Source organism: Diuraphis noxia, unplaced genomic scaffold (assembly GCF_037042655.1).
Source record: "Diuraphis noxia isolate RWA-SAM2 unplaced genomic scaffold, SU_Dnox_SAM2 contig0003, whole genome shotgun sequence".
In the NCBI taxonomy this organism is placed as follows: Eukaryota; Metazoa; Arthropoda; class Insecta; order Hemiptera; family Aphididae; genus Diuraphis; species Diuraphis noxia.
In genome coordinates, this window is record NW_028301713.1 from 62,174,552 (window position 1) to 62,196,031 (window position 21,480).

The 21,480-nt window shown below is 29.5% G+C and overlaps 3 protein-coding genes across 3 annotated transcripts; 1 reads left to right on the forward strand and 2 right to left on the reverse strand.

The window, feature by feature from the left end:
• Positions 1–5,954: 5,954 nt before the first annotated feature.
• Positions 5,955–9,917, reverse strand: LOC107163604 (uncharacterized). Its single transcript, XM_015511078.2, has 4 exons — positions 9,506–9,917; positions 7,597–8,881; positions 7,413–7,534; positions 5,955–7,205 (listed from the first exon to the last, which is right to left on the reverse strand). Exons 1-4 carry the CDS (start codon positions 9,524–9,526, stop codon positions 7,008–7,010), a joined length of 1,626 nt encoding a protein of 541 aa, XP_015366564.1. The 5' UTR covers positions 9,527–9,917; the 3' UTR covers positions 5,955–7,007.
• Positions 9,918–10,958: 1,041 nt separating this feature from the next.
• On the forward strand, positions 10,959–11,888 carry COX5A (Cytochrome c oxidase subunit 5A). The gene is made up of 3 exons (XM_015511077.2): positions 10,959–11,217; positions 11,304–11,448; positions 11,531–11,888. The coding sequence occupies exons 1-3, from the start codon at positions 11,117–11,119 to the stop codon at positions 11,753–11,755; spliced, it is 471 nt and encodes a 156-aa protein (XP_015366563.1). The 5' UTR covers positions 10,959–11,116; the 3' UTR covers positions 11,756–11,888.
• Positions 11,889–13,473: 1,585 nt separating this feature from the next.
• Positions 13,474–21,480, reverse strand: LOC107163588 (uncharacterized). Its single transcript, XM_089223464.1, has 5 exons — positions 21,460–21,480; positions 19,503–20,315; positions 18,249–18,723; positions 17,281–17,402; positions 13,474–14,628 (listed from the first exon to the last, which is right to left on the reverse strand). Exons 1-5 carry the CDS (start codon positions 21,478–21,480, stop codon positions 14,422–14,424), a joined length of 1,638 nt encoding a protein of 545 aa, XP_089079590.1. The 3' UTR covers positions 13,474–14,421.

Below are 21,480 nucleotides of genomic sequence, written 5' to 3' on the forward strand. Positions count from 1 at the left end.
GTAATATCGCGAATAACGCGAGCACTAATAAAGGTGAGCAAAGGAAAAAAAGAACGTTCGTTGCGGGACGACACGGCTTTCAACAACGGTCGCATAAAATTGGCCCACAACCGAACCAAGTAACCGTACGGCGGGGGAGGACGCGCGGAAAAAGGCTCCGCGTAGTCCGAACGCCGAGAAAATACACAAAAAAACACGACGACGTTGGTCACAACTGGTCAGAAGTGTCGGCGACGACGCGGCGGCCCTGACAACTTTGCGAACCTTTGTCGCGCAGTCGCACCACCTTAGGGGGACCGGTTGCCAAGGTGGCGGGAAACGTCTCCGCGTTCGAACAAAGTTTTTTTAGATTCTGAACGGAGTGATGAATGTATTGATTTTACAATGATGAGTGTGTTTTTTTTTGTCTGTGTACAGCATAACTAAATATGCTTCAATTTCAAACTTTGGGGGTGGTTTTCGAAGGAAAAGTGAATATCCTTGGTGCATTATACAGGTCAAAAGTAAATATTTTCCAACAGTTTTCAAAAAAATCGATTTTTTTATATGGTTGTAATTCAAAATCTAATCACTGTAAATACTTGAAACCAAATGTTTATGTTAATGTTATTTATATACAGTTTAATTTTCAAAAATTTTTGACTTTTTTTAAGTTATGTATAGACCACTGATATTTTCGATTTTTATGAGAATTTTTTTTTGAAGTGTCGGTAAAAAAATTTTGGATCACCAAAAAAACTTTAAAATTTAATAAAAGGTTCCTTATAAGGTATTCTTATTGTAGATAAAAAAAAATTAAAAATCGTTTATAGTTCAAATGTTTACGAAATCTGTCGAAAACGCGAAAATTTGCATGTAATTTTGAAGTTGAAATATCATAAAATTTTTTGTTTATAACTAAGGATTAAAAATACAACACTAAGTTTTCCTTCAAGTAGCTATAGAGAAAACTCGAAGCATAATTATAGGAAAAATTTTAAGTGCGTTTGTATTTTAAATTATTACGAAATAGCGATAACGATAACGATTTATCTTCAAACGATTTTAAATATTTGTTATTGTTCAAAAGGTATAAGTCGTAGATACTTGAAAATTTTACCAGTTATTAAAATTGGCATTTTCTTTACATGATTTAATTTTCAAAATATTTTGACATATTTTGAGATATTTATAAACAACTGAAATTTTCAATTTTACTGAAATTTTTTTTTGGAATTTCGATTAAATATTTTTGGCCCAATCAAAATACTTGAAAATTCAATACAAAGTTCCTCATAAGTTATTCTTATAGTGATTAAAATTATAAAATTACACAGGCACAATTTTTTTTAGTCAGCATTTGAAGTTCAAATATTGACAAAAATCCGTCAAAACCATGAATATTTGCAAATTGTTTTGTAGTTCAAAATTCATAAAATTGTTTGTATTTATATCTAATGTCTATAAAACTATAAAGGAAATTTGAAGCGTCATTATAGGAAAAATGTTTTGAGCTGAGTTTTAAATTTTTATGAAATCACTTAACGATAACGATTTATCCTCAAACCAGGTATATGATGCATATCTATGATAATATAAGGTATTATGAAATATGATAACTACATACAATGTTTTTGGAAAAATGATTAACCATGCCTTATGCAAAATGCGTCCTAATTGAAAAATAAAATATTTGTTTCAAAATAGAATATATGATTATATTTAAACATAATATATCTGCAATTGGTCCATTTTCAAACTTTCATAGCATAATTTTATACTTTAAAAAAATAGAATTGTACAATAGCATATAATCATTTAATGTAGAAATTAACATATTATGTAAGCAAATAACCTATGTAGTTGATGCTTAACCAATAAAAAAAAATAAAAAAATAAAAAATAAAAATATATCTTATACTGACAAATCATCTCCGTTCAGAATCGTTTTTCGTATACGATACTATACACATTATACCTATGTAAATGTAATGAGGTAAATTTCAGATCTTTTATAGCATTATTAAAATATTTGAAGGTTGAAAACATAACATATTAGATTCTGAGCGGAGCGATGAATGTATTGATTTTACCATGATGTGTGTTTTTTTTTTTGTGTGTCTGTCATCACGTTTTGGGACAGTAAAAGTCCTTCGATTTTCGACTTCAGACCTCGTTCGATCGGAAAGTGAATCTAGTCGGTACTTTGGGTGGTCAAAAGCAGGTTAAATTCTTAATACTTTTCTAAATAATTGAGAAAAACAAACTAAAAATTAAGGGAAAAACGGGAAATTTTACGCACACTCATTTTTCGACAAAATCGATTTTGGTTTTTGATGTAACTTTAAAACAAAAGACCATAGATACATGAAATTTTCGCCTAATGTTTATATAAGTATATTCTATCCACCATGCAATTTTCAAAAAATTTCGACTTAAGTTGAACTATTCATAGGCATTTCAAATTTTCGATCATTATTAGTTTTTTTTAAATTAATATCGATAAAAATTTATTTGTTAGGCAGAAAAGCTTGAAAATTTAATACAAGGCTCTTAACATATTGTTTCAATAGCAGTTGAAAAATAAAAGAAATTCAGTCACAATTTTTTTTTATAAGCATTCAAAGTTTGAATTTTGACAAAATACGTAAAAATCACGAAAATTCACAAATTATTTTAAGCTAGAAATTCATAAAAAATTTTCTTTTTAAATCTAAGATTTAAAAATTTAATACAAGATTTCTTACAAGTTTTTCAATCTTTATCACAAATAAAAATTCCACCGGAAATTCAAATTAAATTTTTATGAGCATTTGAAATTTAAATTTTTACAACATTGGATTTTCACTTTTAGCGATTTCCTTATTTTGGTGTAACTCTAAAACAAATAACCGCAGATACTTGAAATTTTGACTGAATGTTAATATAGGCGTTTTATATATTTGATAAAATTTTCAAAATATTTAGATTTGTTTTGAGCTGTTTACTGACATTTTAATTTTTTAACTTTTTTAGTTTTTTTTTCTATAAATATCGATAAAAATTTATTTGTTCGGTAGAAAAACTTGAAAATTTAATACAAGGCTTCTAACACATTGTAACAATAGAAGTTAAAAAATATTAAAAATTCGTAGGCACGATTTTTTTTTATAAGCATTTAAAGTTCAAATTTTGACTAAATACGTAAAAATTACGGCAATGTTCAAATTATCTTAGATTCATAAAAGTTTTTTTTTTTAACTCTAAGATTTGAAAATTTAATACAAGGCTCCTAACATATTTTTATAATAGAAGTTGAAAAATAAAAGAAATACATAGTCACAATTTTTTTTTATAAGCATTCAAAGTTTGAATTTTTACAACATATTATGTAAAAATCACGAAAATTCCTAAATTATTTTATACTAGAAATTCATAAAAAATTTTCCTTTTAAATCTAAGATTTGAAAATTTAATACAAGGCTCATTATATATTTTTACAATAGCAATTGAAAAATAAAAGAAATATATAGTCACAATTTTTTTTTTTTAAGCATTCAAAGTTTGAGTTTTGACAACATATTATGTAAAAATCACGAAAATACAGAAATTATTTTAAGCTAGAAATTCATAAAAAATGTTCTTTTTAAATCTAAGATTTGAAATTTTTTAATAATCTATAATATATCCTAGACAGATAAACCGTCTTAGCTCAGAATCGTTTTTTGTATACATTATACAATGATATAATATCATTGGATTCAAATTTAATTCCATCCATTACAGTAACCCACTTGTAACCTACTGTACAGCAGAGCGACATACACGACTTACCCGCTTTTTTTTTTTTTACTTTATTTACAATATCAATTTGTATATATTATTATTATATTATTTAAAGCCTAAGAAAAAATGTATAAAATGAATAAGTAAATAAAATATAATATACCGTTTTTTGGATATAAGTTAAAATGAATGGCCCAGAAAGAATTATTTATTTAGTTTAAGTTAAGAGCATATTTAAAATAACTTATGTCTATTGAAATTTGAAACATAGCAAATTTGAGAACAGGAACTATTTTTACGTGTATTAATAATTCTCGACCTCCGATAGTTATAAATAGGTACCTAGATTAGAATTACGTCGCAGTCGGGAACAAATCTTCTATGTGCCAAAATAAAGCATTCAAATAAAAATGAAATGTTTATTGATAAAATCTCCTATGTGGTTTTTTTTAAGCGTTTATTGTGTTTTCTGAAAACTAAACTATTTTCTTAATTTCTTATATAGTACGAGGTTTGTCCCCGTCAATGACGATTGGTTAAATTTCAAACAGCATAATAGGTACCTATATTATTATAACAAGTAAACAAATATTCAAGCACAAAATTTTGGCACCAGGGGCAGATATTTTCTCCATCCCCACTCTTAAATTATGCCCTATATATTATACAACTACTACAATAAATAACAAAATTACACTAATAAGTTTTTTTTATTCAGTTACAAAATGCATAAAATGATTTTACTTACTTGGTTCAGGTACCTACCTATAGTTAGTACCTTGGCTGAGCCGCCAGACTTGCATCAAAACACAATTTTTCACTATTATAAAGCCGACTCAACAACTTGTCTCTAATATTTTTCAGTGTAATGAATCATTGAGATAGAGGTGAGTACATAAAAGGGGAGGGAATAGGGGTCATGGTCCTTCTAGACATCATAAACTAATTATAGATAATGATTTCTTTTAGAAATCTATAAACAGAAGTACATAGTGTTTATAAATAATAATCAACGGTACTGTACATAGATTTGTATCACATTTATTACATTATCACATTTAGGTAGTCAGTGGGTATAAAAAACCTAACCCACGCCATTTGAAAACCGAATCAAATCCGCTTGCTACTATGGCTACTAACTATATCATAATATAATAATGATATAATTATAATATCACATGTATAATATTAAGAGATATTATTTAATCGTTTAACTTCATATTTGATTCAAATCACCTAGCATTATTTAGTAACAGAGTTGCAGACATAATATTAAACTATATTATGTTATGCGCCTATACAGATTACGCACGCATTTATTAATATGAAATATATTTTAATATTCATCCGAAATGTAGTTCAATAATTTACAAAAATAAAACTATATATACAAACATATTAATTTACAGTAAACTCGCGATATAACAAATGAAGCTGTCGTTCCCAAAAAAATCTCATGTTTTAAAAATAATGAAATGTATTTTTCGTTCATCTAGAGTGATGTAAGTTGTTTAGGCCAAAGCTCTTGCGATTTAAAAATGTTAAGTTAATTATTTACGACGATTAGGTATCATGTAATAACATGTTCGAGTTCCTTATTGTTATTAATTCATGTATATCGACTATTAGATCTATTAGTAAATAATATTGTATAATAGCCTCAAATATTATAAATAATGAGAAATCAAGTATCTGCACCCTCTCAATCAGAAGCGTATTTATGGGGGATATGACTATGAGAGATAGAACCCCACCCCCTCTTGGTATATTATTAGTTACTTATTTAAAATACTGTGATGTTTATGGTAAGTTATTTACAGAATTATGACATTGACAAGTGTGTGTTTTCTTGCATTTTAATTCTAGATAACGCTAGATAAGTTATGTATATAATATATATATAATAATTATAGTAATAACCAGATAAGCAAAAGTAACTACAAAAAGAAAAAAAATTGCATATTCTAAATGTATAATGCTGTGTAATACAGTAGTGGCATAATTACTCTTATATTTTTAAACACATGTATTATTATGATAAAACCATTATATCTATGTGAATGTAAATATTAGTGAATTAAAAAAATAAATATTGAAATAAAAAATTTTGTTGTATTGAGAGTTGACTGTATTACTAAATTGAGTATATGAGTATGAATAGGGAATGACAAATAGTTAAATATGTATCTGATAAAAGTAATCAAGAATCATATAGTACCTAATAATATGTTCATTTATTTTATTAAAATAATAAAATATTAATAGCTACTTAATATAATATGAAAAAATGTGAAACATTGTACAATATTAAATATGTATAAATATGAAGAGTTACTTATAATTAGAGCGTGGATTCGTGTTGTGATACCCACATGTGTTCTCTGTTTTAGAAGTGCATAACATAGCAAATTATACGCTTAGCAAAACAAGTGTAGCTCTGTTAGTTTAAAATTTAAGTTAATAAAATTTAAAGGTAAGATTATTATCTAGACAATCTTAGGCTTTTAACATATTATATTAATTTTAAAGCGTGTTATGAGTATTTTAAGATTATTAACACTATTTACAATTTTAAAATACGAAATACAGTTTTAACATTTTGGTGCATATATTTATACATGTTAAAGATTTTTTTAGCACATATTTGGTAGGTTTTGAATGCATATAAATCTGCGTTCTAGTTATACCTATTAAATACAATAACTTAACATACACAATACCTAATTAACAACAAACTATAATGATACTACATAAAAATCATTAATAAATAATCAAACTTAATTTTGAAGCCAACATAATATGAATAAAATAAAAGCACTTGAAATTTATTTTCTACAGTAACACTTTTAGGTAAGAGCTAAAAATATAGTTATCATATTAATCAGATGTTGTATTGCCTACAAATACATTAATTAATAGTAACTAGTTTGATATAACATCTATGTTATTTTATCACAATCAAACATTTTAGTTGATTACAATTTTAAAAATAAATGAACAACTAAAAAGCAGCTAGATTTTAATTAGCTTGTATTCATAATTCAATTTTTTTTTTAATAAGGTTATTTCTATTTATAGTTTTTTGATACTACAATAATTACATGTTAATTCTTATGATGTATTGGTAGGCAATTATTACATTATCATAAATAACAGCTGTAATAAATTAGTATACAATAATTAAAACTTAAATATAACCAATCAATTAGATACATTAAAGATGCATTTTTTAAATATTTTCTTTAAATTGACTTTAAAAATAACTAACAAAGTATGAAAATCTTCATCCTTTTAAAATATGTTTTTAATAATGCCAAATATCTAGTCTGGAAATAAATGAATAAATCGGATGTTACAAATAAACTCTTACTTTTGAAATCTGTATGAAGTTCAAGTTGAGTTAACAAAGGAACCGCACGACTTAAAATGTGTACACTTTGTTTGAATTCTAGTAATCCTGACTGCAACAAAAATAAAATTTTAGTGAATTAAAATATTATTTATTTAAATGTCTTGACTTTATAAGTATAAGTATATATATATTAATCAAAATATGTTTTAATTAAAAAATATAAATTTTAATAGGTGAATATTTTTTTAAAGTTTAAATATAAGTAATTATAATCCAAAATATCTTGTCGTTTGATCAAATCATAATACCACATTACCTGTGGTGAGTCTGGTTCTAATGCAACATTGGTGAGGATCAAAACTTTTAAACTTGTATTTGTAATATGTTGCAAGCAACGGTGTGAAATCTTTGTCGAAAACAACTTTAAACTGGTCAACTCTGAAAATATAATATGGTTGAAAAATAACATTAAATTAATATTTATTTAATAGCATAACTACCTTTCAGATTAGATATTGGCAATTTAATGAAAATTTCATCATTTAATACTGTACAATTGTCAATCCACAAATGCTTTAAATATGTGAGATTCCTGAATAATAGTAGTAAATCTTCAGCTTCAAGAATATTGCCATTTCTTATTCGTAAGCTTGTTAAATTGTTACCAAATCTTAATATTTCTTGATTTGAATGAAGATAACAATCTAATGACGTAAGAGACTTTAGCTTGCATTCTGGTATTGGATATATTGGGAGATCAAGATAATTAAATGCCGAAGCTCTAATAAATGATAATGTCCTGAGATATTTCAGATTTTTTAATGATTCCACAAACAACCTTAAGCATTGATCACTATTAGAGATATTTAATTTTTTATCAATATAAGTTAATGTCAAGTGTCGAAGATTACATAGTTTAGATACAGTGGATAACAAATCAACAGGTAAGTAACATATTTTTAAATGTTCTAAAGATACACATTGACCTAATACTAAGTTTAACTTATCATAGTCAATGGAACGAGAGGTAATTGTGTCTATAAGATCCAATGTCAATGATTTAAGACCTAAGTGTATGGAATGAGTCAGATACATTATACTACTACCCTCATTTAAGCTGAGACAATTTAAGCGAACAAAATTATTTAAATGATATACAACATTTGTCTCCGAAAAAATATCAATTGAATTATATTTGGTCAATGAATTATCAATATTAATGCTGTGACGATAAAACCTTTGAATGATTAAGTTACAACCAGTTATTCTACAATTAAAAATACTTAAATGCTTTAAATTTGGAGCAAATTTCACAATTTGATTAAAATCTCTATCGCATAACAGAACACAATCTAAAGCAATATAGCACAATTTGGGTATTGGTGTACGGTCTCTATCAGTTAAATAGACATATAACAGACTTGTAAGTTCTAATTCTTCGAGATTACTACAGCATTGGGCAATAGCATCTAGATATGAATCACTTAGCAAATTCAAATTATTTAAATGTAGTGATATAATGTGATTCCCTAAGTTTGTGAATATAGTTAAATCATCTGTAAATGTTAAATTAACAAATTTTAAACATAACAATTTTCGTTTTGATTTCCACAACATATCTTTGAAATTGTTAAAGACATTCAAATTGTCCACAGATGGCTGATAGATAAGTATCTCTTTTCTTGCGAATAATGGGTGAGATGAAGCATAATAAAATACTTTATTGACCCTAGCCAGTTCTCGTCGATCATCAAATGGCAAGTATTCCAGTATTTGTGTGATGATCTGCAAATTCAAAACAAAAATATAAGTACCTTCAACACAGCCTAGTAAAAATTATTTTAAAACTATTTACACAAATACAAATACACCCACTTGATAAGTAACTTATACTATTAACTTGTTCATGGTGCTACCAATTATGTTTAAACAAAAGTACAGCGGCAACATAGTGGGGATCATTAATTTTTTTTAATATATTTATATTTTTACAAATACAAAGCTGAAATGATTTGGAAAAATATACTTGGCATATCAATAATACAATATTTTATGGCAGCCCACAGGAACATGACATTTAACGTGTTAAACAATTAACAGTTGTAAATGAAATATAAAATAAATGAATATTCAAATAAATTTTCACTAATTTGATTGTAATCAAAAATAAAATAATATATTAACAACCCAAAATAAATAAATAAATCTTATTTTTAAAAGTTCAAATTAAGGTAGGCGCGTATTAATATTTGATATTCAAATACAAATACATCCAAGACAATATTTAAAAATCATTCAAATTAAATACATTTACCCAAATAATTTACAAGACTGATACAACAGCAATATAACATTTGCTCAAATAGCACCAAACAATACGATGTTATGTTATTAATGATTTTCACATACCTCTGATGGCAAGGATTCCATTTCTTCTTTTAGCAATGTGTATAAATAAACAATGTTGAAAAATTGTTATACTAATCAAGTTATAAAAATCACCAAACACTCAACCGCCTGATGAGTATAGTATACAAAGTATGCATTCCGTATTCGTTGCGTGGTTAAGTAAACAACGTTAACTTGATTGCGATGCAATTACAATGGATATTAAAGTCTTCAAGCCTTCAAACGAGTGATAAAGTAACTACTATCTTACGTTCAAGTACTAATACACTATAAAGCAACGCGGTATACAACAATAATTATTACACCGAGAAACTGAGTTGTCATGCGCCACGAGGTATTATGACTACAGCAGTACAACGTTTGCCGTTTGCCGTTTGTCGGGTCTTGCCAGTCTCGGGTTTGCTCAAGTAGTAGTCGGCCATCAAATCCCCTCCCATCGGCTCATACGACGGCGGGCAACGATGGTAACGTCGAGCAGTAGTGTTACCGGCTTACCGCTGCGGTCACCAGTAACCACATCGCCGTCGACGACTACCAACATTATAGACCTATACATCGCTTACTGGTAACAGTTTTGATCATCTATTAAAGCTTTTGAACAATATTAATAATCAGTAATTCCCTTAATCTTTCTTACGATAAATCCAGAAATATAGTCTATAGTTTTAATTTTGTAATCTGATACATTTCAATCTTCTTTAGTGTTATTGGTAATTATAAATAATACTAGGTTCCTCTTGAACACACATTATAATATCTAAAAAAAATCTTCGACGTTTTCATACAGAACTCGAAACGTGTAAGATGTTTTCGGGATTGTGGCGTCTTGAGGATATTTATAATTTCACATAATTCAGTTTTTACTATAACGGTAACACTGTTTTTCCCAGCTCGTAGCTCTATCTCGACCTTTCTACAATGTTTTTTGACGTTTTCTCTCTCTTCAGTCTTCATACAGACGCGCAGACGCGCAGTTCATTTCTTTATTTTATAGACCTACATGACGTTATGACCGACTTCGCCACGATCACGGTAGTTTTATAAAGAATTTGGTGGGGGGTGCACCAACTAGTTTTTGTCTTCGCACGGCATGTTTTCTTGTAAGTTGTTGAGTTGTAGGACACTAGGACAGAATATTATAGCATAGAACATGATTTTTCCCTAAGAAGACAAGTGATATTTTCGAATTCAACCACAGGGCCCTGGAGATCTATTTTATCCATAGAGTAACACGTTACTAAATACTAATGTTACTTGTGTTACTCTATGATTTTATCACAGCCCACAGCTTGGGAATGGGCCGAATGGGGATCTAGTAGAACCGGGATCTAGGTGATTTGTCACAAAAATTACGTAACATTGATATCATATGTGATAACGTGATAACGATCACGTTTATATAACCTCACTGTTGAATACAATAACATATGTTTGATTACATTTTTCTCTACCACATAGGACAAGGCGCTAATGATTTTCTCACTTATCGTCTCGGTCAAATAATTCTATTTCTTTGCTCTCCTGCTTGTATTCTCATTTTTTTTCCAAACGATTTGTATAGTTCAACTTAAAATATACTCGTCATTTTCCAAAACAGATAAAACGTCTACAATGTTTCCTTCGGTGGTGCGTGCTTGTTCAAAATTATCCCGCGGAGTCATGGCTGTTGGGCGACAGTCAACAATCAAACCGATCACAGCCGTTTCTGCGAGGTAATCAATACTAATAATATCACTCCATCCGTGTTCGGATGACATTTTTACGCCTATGTTTTTTGATCGTTAATACCGTCCTTTAGGTTTATGTCTGAACACAAAGAGGAGACCGACGAAGAGTTCTACTCAAGGTATGAAGCGTACTTCAACCGCAGCGACATTGACGGATGGGAAACGAGGAAAGCAATGAATGATTTGGCAGGTCAAGACGCGATTGCTGAACCAAAAGTATGTTTAACCACTGTTAACACTATTTTAATATCTATCATGCATGCCAATGCATAACTGACTGTGATATGTATAAATCTAGGTGATTATTGCTGCTCTGAAAGCTTGTCGCCGTCTCAACGATTATGCCTTGGCAATTAGGTTTCTAGAGAATGTGAGAATCAAAAGTGAAATCGATAAAAGCATCTATCCTTACATCTTACAAGAAATCTCACCAACTCTTCAAGAATTAGGTATAGACACACCCGAAGGTCTTGGGTATGACAAACCAGAATTAGCATTGGATGATGTTGATCACATTTATTAATAATAATTAATATATTTCTGTGATCACTGGTGTTCACTGTTCCAGTTAAAATGTATGTTAGACATGTGTATGTTAATTTGTATTGAAAAAAAAATAATAAAAACATCTAAACTCTTATTGTAGCAATATTAAATTTTGCTTAATTTTTTTTTTTCTTAAAATACATTAGTTTATAATCTACATTTTAAAATGAATTACTATTAAAATAAATAGTTATATATTTTAATATTGAATACCTTTAGTTTCAAAGAGTTGGCAAAAAAAAACATTTATTCAAAGAAAGTAACTAATGTTCCAAAGTAGGTTTATTAACTGACATTGTCTTACCGATGTCACGGATACTTAATAATAATTTTTTTACATTTATAACACATTATATTAGGTATGATGTGATGGTGGAAAAAGAAATACAATTAAATATTAACTAATATTTAAACCTTTGTGATTAGAAGATAATTATTATTGTAATCTTTGGAATTAAATTAAAACTTAGTTGATATCAAATTAATAAAAATTGTTTTCATTAAGATTAAGAACCAAAAAAGTTCTCTTTGAGTTTATTAATTATAATACTTACCAAAAATAGATTATTAGAATTAACTCATTAATAGTTAAAAGTGCATGATTAATAAATTATATACCTATGTGTTATCTAGAAGTCTACTAATCCATTATGACATTTTTATTTAGGAAGTTTAACAACTGACTAGATATCAATTTATTATAACCTTTTGCATACCTATTTCACCTGTTTCAGAATAGATTTTTGCTTGTCTAAGCATTTTGATAGTTTTCATGGCGTACATTAACTTAATAACTTTTAACTTGATCTGTGGAGCTAATTGCTGTTGATTTGATAAATTTAAAACTTATGTGTCCTACATTACACGAGTATGGGTTTTTTTTCATTCATCCACATTATGTGAATTTCAAAATTAGAGCAATTAGTAGTTACTCTTACTTCTTACTTAAACGAATACTAAAAAGTGTTGTTTTAAAGTACCTACTTGGTATAACAATAATTATAAATTATTAAAAATAATATGATAATTGATATACATACGCAAAACACTATTTTAATACTAACAATGTGGTTCATAATTGTTAACTCATTAAAAAAGACCGTTAAAAAAAAATTGTAATTATATTTTAGTTTAAAATATTAATCATCAGAACCTGTCACCACTGATATAATTCTACACGCCCCCCTCCACAGAGACATTTTTTATCTTGCCTATAAATTACCCATTTTAGTATTTTTACTAGGTATTGTTAAAAGGTTATCAATTGTGCTAGCTATTGGCTCAACTTAACTTTTTTATAAGTTTTATTTGTGTTTTGTGTTAGGTACATTTCTTAAATGTTGATTACGTGAAGCTAAAAAATCTATGATTATATGATCATTACATAGAAGAAATTTACACATCTAAATTTAATGCCAAGATATAATCATAGTCTTCAATATCACGAGAACGATTAATGAACAAATAATAGTTGCAAATTGTTTCATTCAAAACTTCATTAATTCTCAATTCACTAAAGTAGCAAAGTGCATCTATTAGGTACTCAAATACATTTTTGTTTTCTTACGTATTTAATTTGAAATTTCAAACTAATTCATATATTATAACATATATAAGAGGATTGGATATTTCTAATTAAAATCAGCAAAAACAAAAATTATTAAATAAAGGAAGATATATAAAACACTATTTAAAAAAATACCAATTTCATTTAATTTTGTTAAAATAATGAATCTCATCAGTAGGCGCCTATTGATGAGTTTCTTTTAAATGTATCATATTGTATTACAAACATTTTATATTGTATTTATTAAGCTTTATCGTTCAACATTTTTGTTTTTTTCTGCGTGTATAAGGAATCGATAGCCGGCGCCTAGCAGAACAGGCATATAACCTACTGTTATATGTATTCATAGTACTTATTAATAGTAGGTATCAAAGTTCTTTCCTATTGGTGACAAGGTTAGTGAACTGTCTCTGAATGCCATTACTTTTTTGTAAAGCTTGCCCCAATAGTCGGTGTCAACCTGAATATAAGCGCATATGTATCTGTAAATAAGTACCCACAACCTTGTACCTATTCAAGTATACACATGTTAATACATTAAACAGAGGTAGGTATATATCAATATGTTTGTACATTTAATTAGGTACTTCTAGGTACCTAATATATTGAAATCACTATTTATTGATATTTATAACTTAAAAATGCAATTATGTTTATTGGTACAATATATAGTAGTGTTTGGTAATAAATACAAATCAAGCCTATGAAATAGAATGTATCAATAGGCGTTTTGTTACATTTGAAAGTCTATGTTGAGGGAATTTAAATCACTTATTTTTTTTATTTATTTTTTTTACATTTTTCTTTTTGATTTAGCATTTAAAAGTGAGCGATGTGTTTTTTTTTTGCATAGGTTTTGCACCTAGTGAATATTATGATATATATTTTTTTCTATGAATTATATTATAATATTATATTGTGTTTGAAAATATGACATAATTAATTATGTTTCTTAGTAAATAAAATATTAAATCTTCAGGTTTCAACTTGTAAAAATCAAATTATGGGTTTAGTTACTCAACTGCATAGACTTATAAGCTAAGTTTAAATGGCTATAACGAGTAGGCCTTACTGCCTTAGGTGAACCTGTACTGTAGTACCAGACTTTTCAATATTCTAAAATAAGATATAAACGTCTTTTTTGTGTCGCTATAAAAAAGTGATTCGAAACGTAACTTTTTAAACGTTATTTGATTACAGCTCAGTTGTAATTCCAATTGAGTTAATGCGGGAACAAAATAACTAAATTTCTTTAAACAATAATGGAAATCGGACAAATCATTCTGCAAAAAAAAACACGAATAATTAATGTTACATGTACTTATAGGTACCTCTATAAGTAAGTGTGAGTATTGTTTTGAATAATATAATATAGGAGCACAGCACACGCAATTATTGATCTTATGAAATTAGTCATTTGGAAAATGTAATCATCAATTCGTCAAGTAAATTGATTAGTGAATAGTCGATGACCCAATTTCCGTTTAAACATTAATTTCGTGTTTATTCGTTTTATCCAATACCCAAGACTCACTAAACAAATTATAACTAGGGCCAACTTCAGACTTTATAGGGGCCCAGGGTTGGACTGGGACACCGGGATTTTCCGGGTAGGCCGCAATGAAAATGAGCCTATGGAGGCTGCAGTAGGGGCTTCACCGTATTTGGCCAACACTTACCCTACTCTTTTCAGCCACTGTCACTTTTCGGCCAGAACAATTTTCTTTAAAATTTACAATTTTGACAACTTATGAGTTGTGATTGTATCAAAAAATGTGAATTTTTTAAAAAAAATATTAAATAATGCCTTGTGAAAAAATAATAAAATAATATGTTATAATATAATACATCAGTCGAATAAAAATATAATAATAATTAAATAAACATCTAATACTTTGTGAAAAATAATAAAATAAATAAATTGAATAAAATGTTATAATATAATACATCAGTCGAATAAAAATATAATAATAATTAAATATGCACAAAAATTAATTTTTATTTAACAAATGTAATAATTTGTTCAGTTGTTAAAACTGTAAATTTTAAAGAAAACTGTGCTGGCCGAAAAGGAACAGTGATCGAAAAGTAAACGGTAAGTTTTGGCCGAAAAGCGAAGGGTATATTTTGGCCGAAAAGGGGGCCGCCCTGCAGTAGGTTAGGTATAATTTGGGGCCGGTAATAAGCAGTGCGGGGGCCTTTTTATATGTTAAATGGTAATAAAACTAATAATATAATATTATTAATAATATTTAACTGCTGTGATAACCGTGCCTACCTATAGCCAAAACTATATAATATGGTATGATTGGTATGTAACGTTTATAGATATAAAAGACTGAGGAATAGAATATTATTATCACTTCTATTTATGTATATTACATTTATTTTAATGTAAACAAATATAATTTGATAATTTTCTATATCTCTAAAAGGTAAGATTACATATTACATTACGAATTTACGACGCCCGGCACTAGTGTGTTTTATTTATTTATGCTATTTAATAGAAATTTTATAGAAATTATCAATTAAATGTGATGTTTTTTTTTCATAAACTTTTCGTGTCAGCATCTGTTAAAATATGGTAACATTGGTTATAAATTAACTTTATTTTAATAGCGCCGTACCAACAAAAACCTCTAACCACCCCACCCTTATATACCTACGCCACAGAGTGAGCAAAAAATGATTCAGTTCTAACATCTCCATAGCACAGGCTGTGAGCTGAGAGCAGGGGCCTGTTAAAAAACTATTTCCAGAGCCGTTTGTTTGAGCTAGCCCAACCCTGGGATCTCTAAGAGAGACCTATATAAACATAATCAAAATATTAATGACCCACAAATAAGGATATTTTAGATAAAAAAAAAATATATTTATTTATGATACTTTGTAATGATGTGTACCTAATCCATCATGTATTTTTTAAATTTGTATATTAATGTATTATAAAATAATTGTAATAATAGATAAACATTAAGGATAAGATTAAGTTACAAAATATATAATAGGGCAAAAGAACGATAAGATATTAGTGATATTACACACCCATACACGATACACACACAACATTAGATAAAAGGAACACTCTGTTTTTTAGTTACGTGGACACACGTTTATTACTGTCTCAGTGTTTTTTTGTATTGACGTTAAAAGCTGAGTGTAACAGACTGTCCAGATTCCAGATCGTCTATGCAGAAAGACGTTATCATGAAAGTTAATGTTTGTCATAATAAATTAAAATATGTATATGTTGTTGTATGACGTTTAAAAAATTAAATTAAATTAATTACAGTGAACCAGAAAAATCTTTTTATTTTAAAATACAAACCGGTCACCTCATCCTATAATTCTGACGTTAACCACGATTTCAATTGGGAAGTCGCTACACGGATGGAAGGGTAATAGCCAATAGGTATTATTTATAATTGAGTAATTGACTTGGAGACACATAACCGTGTTTCGGTTATTTTTTGGTATTTTAATCGATTACAACATTTTGTAGATAGGTATAAAAATTAAAATTGTATTCGTATATTTTTTTTCTCATTTTTGGGACTGGTCAGTGGTCGCCGCTTTAATCCGAACTTGAATTGACAATAAATACCTAGGTACATTTTTTATTGTACACAATTTAAAATACACATCCTAAGAAAGAAAAAGATTGATTTTTTAGAAAATATTAAACTTGCATGATATGTGTATGAAAATCAAGATATATGCATTTTTCCCCTAAAATTGACGAAATATTCTAAATATACATTTTAAATTGTTGAGTTTTATTAAAACTCAACATTGTACAGCTTCTGATTTCTAATTGGGCCTGCTATAAATCGAGTGGATACAGAATAATATGCATCTTCTACAACTTCCGAGCCCTAATTATTACTTATATTTATTCGTAGGTAATGTATAATTATTATTTATTATATTACCAATGCAACGCACGGTTCTAGTGACATATTGTCGACGACCAAGATGTTTAAATGCAAAAGTTTGATGTGTGGCAAACATCGGTATGTTAAATTTGCGTTGAATATCTTTAGAGAAACCAATCCTAAAAATGTATTAAAGACAAGTTATTATAAAGTTTGAAGTGTTTAAACTGTACAAAATACTTTTTGAATGTATTTAAAATAGGTAAGTGCTTACTGCTTACATATTTGTATGAAAAAGTAAATCTATGTATCCACTTTTGAAATATTTGAAATACTATTGAACATCGTGTATCTAATATTATAACATAGTAAATATGATACCTCTCCAGTAGGTACCAGAATTCGTTTTTAGGTGGTTATAGGTACTTATTTAGTTGTTTTTGGAATATGATTAATAAATTATGAATAAGTTAACTATTATAATTTAATATGACAGTAAACTTGTGTTGTTGATGTGCTTATTTTTATTTCATTTAAAGAAGTCTGTCGGTAATCAAATTAGTGAAATAGATAGGTAATATTATATTGGCGTTCGGATGAACATAAATATGGAAATAATAAGGATTTCCCATGTAATAGCTAGACACGTCTAGTTTTGTTCAGTCCATTTAAGGCTAATTCCTTATTAAGAATAGGTAACCGGCAGTGGACATATCCTATATAGTATATACACTATACAGCCACTTAATCTTATCTATCCACTTTTTTCTAAGAGCATCCCAGTCTCTGCTCAAAGAGTAGGTGACATAAGCCCACGACTAAGGAGGAACTTAAGTAGGGATGGCATTTTCAAAGCAATGATAATGTTATTATTTTAAGAGTGGCAAATTTTGATTTTTGTTGTCCTGTTTGTTTACTTAAGACTGTTAGGGATGTGATCGTACAATGTACACAATAATATGCTCAAATCCTCAACTCCAACCTTGCTCAAAAGTTGTCATATAATTATTAATATATGCGTATACCTTTGAGATTAGACACCGGCAATCCGGACATAATGTCGTCATCAAGGCAGAGGCAGTTGTCGATCCACAGACGTCTTAAACCGATTAGGTTTTCAAACAGCAGTTGCAGGCCACCGGCTGTTAGGGTGTTGCCGTTCCGGATACGTAAACTGGACAATAGTTTTCCGGTACGCAGCACAAACAGGTCCATCGAACAGTCCAACGACGTTAGCGATTCGTATGCGCATTCCGGTATCGCAAACTTCTCAAGTATTACGTCGAACCTGACATCCATCGAAGTCGCGACCACTCGGTTAACGGCCAACGTCCTGATGCGCTTCATGTTACGCAACGATTCCGCGAACTTCCGCACACATTCCACATCGTTGTGACCAATTGTCAGGTTCAACGTCAAGTGCCGGAGATCGTGCAGCATGGACACAGCGCCGAGCAGACGTGCCGGAAGATAATTGATCTCCAACCACTGTAGCGACACCTGCGTGATTGATTTTAATAATAATATATGTTGTATACGGCGTATTCCTACATCAAAGTGTAATAAATATAATATATTATTAAAATGTAAATATACTTCATAATTTTTTTATTCTTTGAAACGTTTTATAAGATGTTATAAATTGTTATTTAACATTATATAGACCTTAACTCTGCTCTTTATAATTGATTGTCAAGTGTTATTTTTCAACATTTTTAAAAATTATTTTACAAGCGATACTTATTAGTAGTTAGTACCTTCATAATACCTACATAAAAAAACGAGTCAATGGATGACTTATCACTTAAGTGACAAGCAATTTTATTTACTACAAAATGTTTTTATGTAATAACTTCGATGGAATTTTTGTTACATAAACATAATTTGTTGTGGTCAATATATGATATCGATACTTACCAAATTGTTGCGTAACAGTAAATTCATACCTATAAATAGTTGGAGAAAATGATATTAAAAAATATTTATATTATTTTATTTTTAAAAATATCTGAACTACATTCAATATAATTATTTGTTCAATAATTTATTTATTTCTATAAGTATAGCTATATTATTATATTTTTAAACTGTGTTGAAAGGATGCAAAGGAGTTATTACTATTTTAACACATCACATTCCTATATTATAATTATGTTTTTAAAATATGCGTTAAAAAATTATAAAAATTAAAATATCAAATGACGGTATTGTATGTTATATCATACTCGTAATAATAATAATATTATTAATAATATTATTGATGGCCTGCAAAACCTCACCTGTAGCGCTAACGCCGATTCGAGTTTTTCGTAATCGATCATCCGGCACGTATTCAAGTATGGTTTGTCGTGGCTCAACAGCAGGGACTTGAGCCGAAAGGCCTGTGACCGTATCTCGCCAAACACATGACAGCACTGATTCAACCGTAGGCTGTCCACGGTGCGGGCCGCGGTGCTCTGTAAATAGCTGACAATGTTGGCGTCCGACAGCCCGGCGTTGGAAATTCCGGCCACGGCCGCGTCCACAGGGTCCAGCCAATCGTACGTTTGACAGTTATCGATGCCGACGTCCGTCACGTTCGGGGCGCACGCCATGAGCACGTTGAAACATGTATCCGATACGCCCACCCGGTCGAAGCGCACGCTGCGCAACGCGAGCATCGGCCGTCGGGGCTTGTCGACGACGTACAGCCGACCGATGTTTTCGAGCCGCAGCTCCTCTAGGCTGACGCAACTGCCGGTGATCGCGTCCAGAAACGAGTCGCTCACACAGCACAGGCTGTCCAGGTGCAGTGACACGACGGATGGTGGCCAACCACCGTTATTGCCGAACGCCCTGCCGACGTCCACGCGGTTAGTGCCGCAAAATTTCAGGCACAACCTTTTTCTCCATGGCTCCCGCAACGCTTTTTTGAAGTCCTCGAACCGCCGCCGCCGGTCGTCCACCCGGAGCCGCTGCACCGGTGCGGTGTACACGAACAGCTCTCGTCGCGACAGCACCGGGTGCAAAGACGCGTACCGGAACGTCCTGTTGACCAATGCCATCCGCCGTCGGTCGTCAAATGACAGGTATTCCAGGATTTCCGTGATTATCTGCAAAAGTCGCAAGAACGGAAGTACTTATTGCTGCGCCGTGATTCGATCGTATACAACGATAATCGATATATAATATTAATTAATAGCGATAATATTAATAATAATAATAATAATAAATTTAAATAGGTATCATATATTTATATGTATTTACAATATAGGTATATATTAATCCATTTTTAGATCAACTACCGAGAGGTTTATCGGTTAAGTTATAGCCTATATAGGCATATAGGGACCGGAGTTGGCCAAATATTATAAGAACGAAAATATTCATATTCATATTTTCTCAATCCTAACAGATAATAATCGTAACTTAAAATTAACGTAAGAACTTATATGTTTATATATTATGACAAAAAAAATAATTGGTACCGACTACAAACTTACATAATATATAATATATATATACCCTGGCAGTGGCGCCCAGACAGGTTAGCAAGGAATGCAATTGCATGTGTTCTCGAGGGGGGTGGGTGTGTACTACTGCAGGTTTCACAGGGAAATTAAAAAATTTATAACATAAACTGTAGTCTATACTAATAATTGATTTCTTTGAATTACAGTGAATAATAAGCGAAAATATTTGTTATAAATAAAAAATTGGGTGGGTGGGTGGCTAACTTTTTTAAACTGCATGTGCTCTTAAAATACCTCTGTGCGCCACTGTACCCTGGATGGGAATATTAGAAATCAATATGCCCTTTGTGAAACTTATATTTAGCTTAAATAATTATTGATTTGTGGACTATGAAACAGTTGCTGTACGACTAGACATACTGCAATTTCTACCTTGCAATGCTTACTTATAATAAATTAGGGCTTAGAATTCATTGCATTTGCGTGAATTTTTTTCCGGTTAATTGACACACAATTTTCCGCTTTTACTAATCAATTAAAATTAAAATAGTAGGTAAAAATTACAAAATAAAAAAATATTTGTATTTATGAAATTTGCGTTAAAAAAATAATAAGTGCACATTTTTAAAGCATATACCTATTATATTAAGCACATAAGTGCATTGTGCATGCATATTTATTATTTACCTAATAATTTTTTAAGTGCATTAAGTTCAGAGCCCTGCATATAATAGGTTAGGTTAGTTATTAATATATTTTATGATATAATATGATTGATAAATACCTCGGGTGGTAACGTTTCCAT

Bases quoted from the DNA above. Each gene is read 5' to 3' on its own strand.
- LOC107163604 (XM_015511078.2), bottom strand. From the start codon at position 9,526: ATGGAATCCTTGCCATCAGAG. The intron at 7,535-7,596 runs GTAGTTATGCTA...TTATATTTTCAG, and splicing joins GCCAATATCTAATCTGAAAG to AGTTGACCAGTTTAAAGTTG. The intron at 7,206-7,412 runs GTAATGTGGTAT...TTTTTGTTGCAG, and splicing joins TAGAACCAGACTCACCACAG to TCAGGATTACTAGAATTCAA.
- COX5A (XM_015511077.2), top strand. From the start codon at position 11,117: ATGTTTCCTTCGGTGGTGCGTGCTTGTTCAAAATTATCCCGCGGAGTC. The intron at 11,218-11,303 runs GTAATCAATACT...ACCGTCCTTTAG, and splicing joins ATCACAGCCGTTTCTGCGAG to GTTTATGTCTGAACACAAAG. The intron at 11,449-11,530 runs GTATGTTTAACC...GTATAAATCTAG, and splicing joins ACGCGATTGCTGAACCAAAA to GTGATTATTGCTGCTCTGAA.
- LOC107163588 (XM_089223464.1), bottom strand. From the start codon at position 21,480: ATGGAAACGTTACCACCCGAG. The intron at 17,403-18,248 runs GTATACGCATAT...ATACATTTTTAG, and splicing joins GCCGGTGTCTAATCTCAAAG to GATTGGTTTCTCTAAAGATA. The intron at 14,629-17,280 runs GTAATATAATAA...TTTTTTTTGCAG, and splicing joins TAGAACCGTGCGTTGCATTG to AATGATTTGTCCGATTTCCA.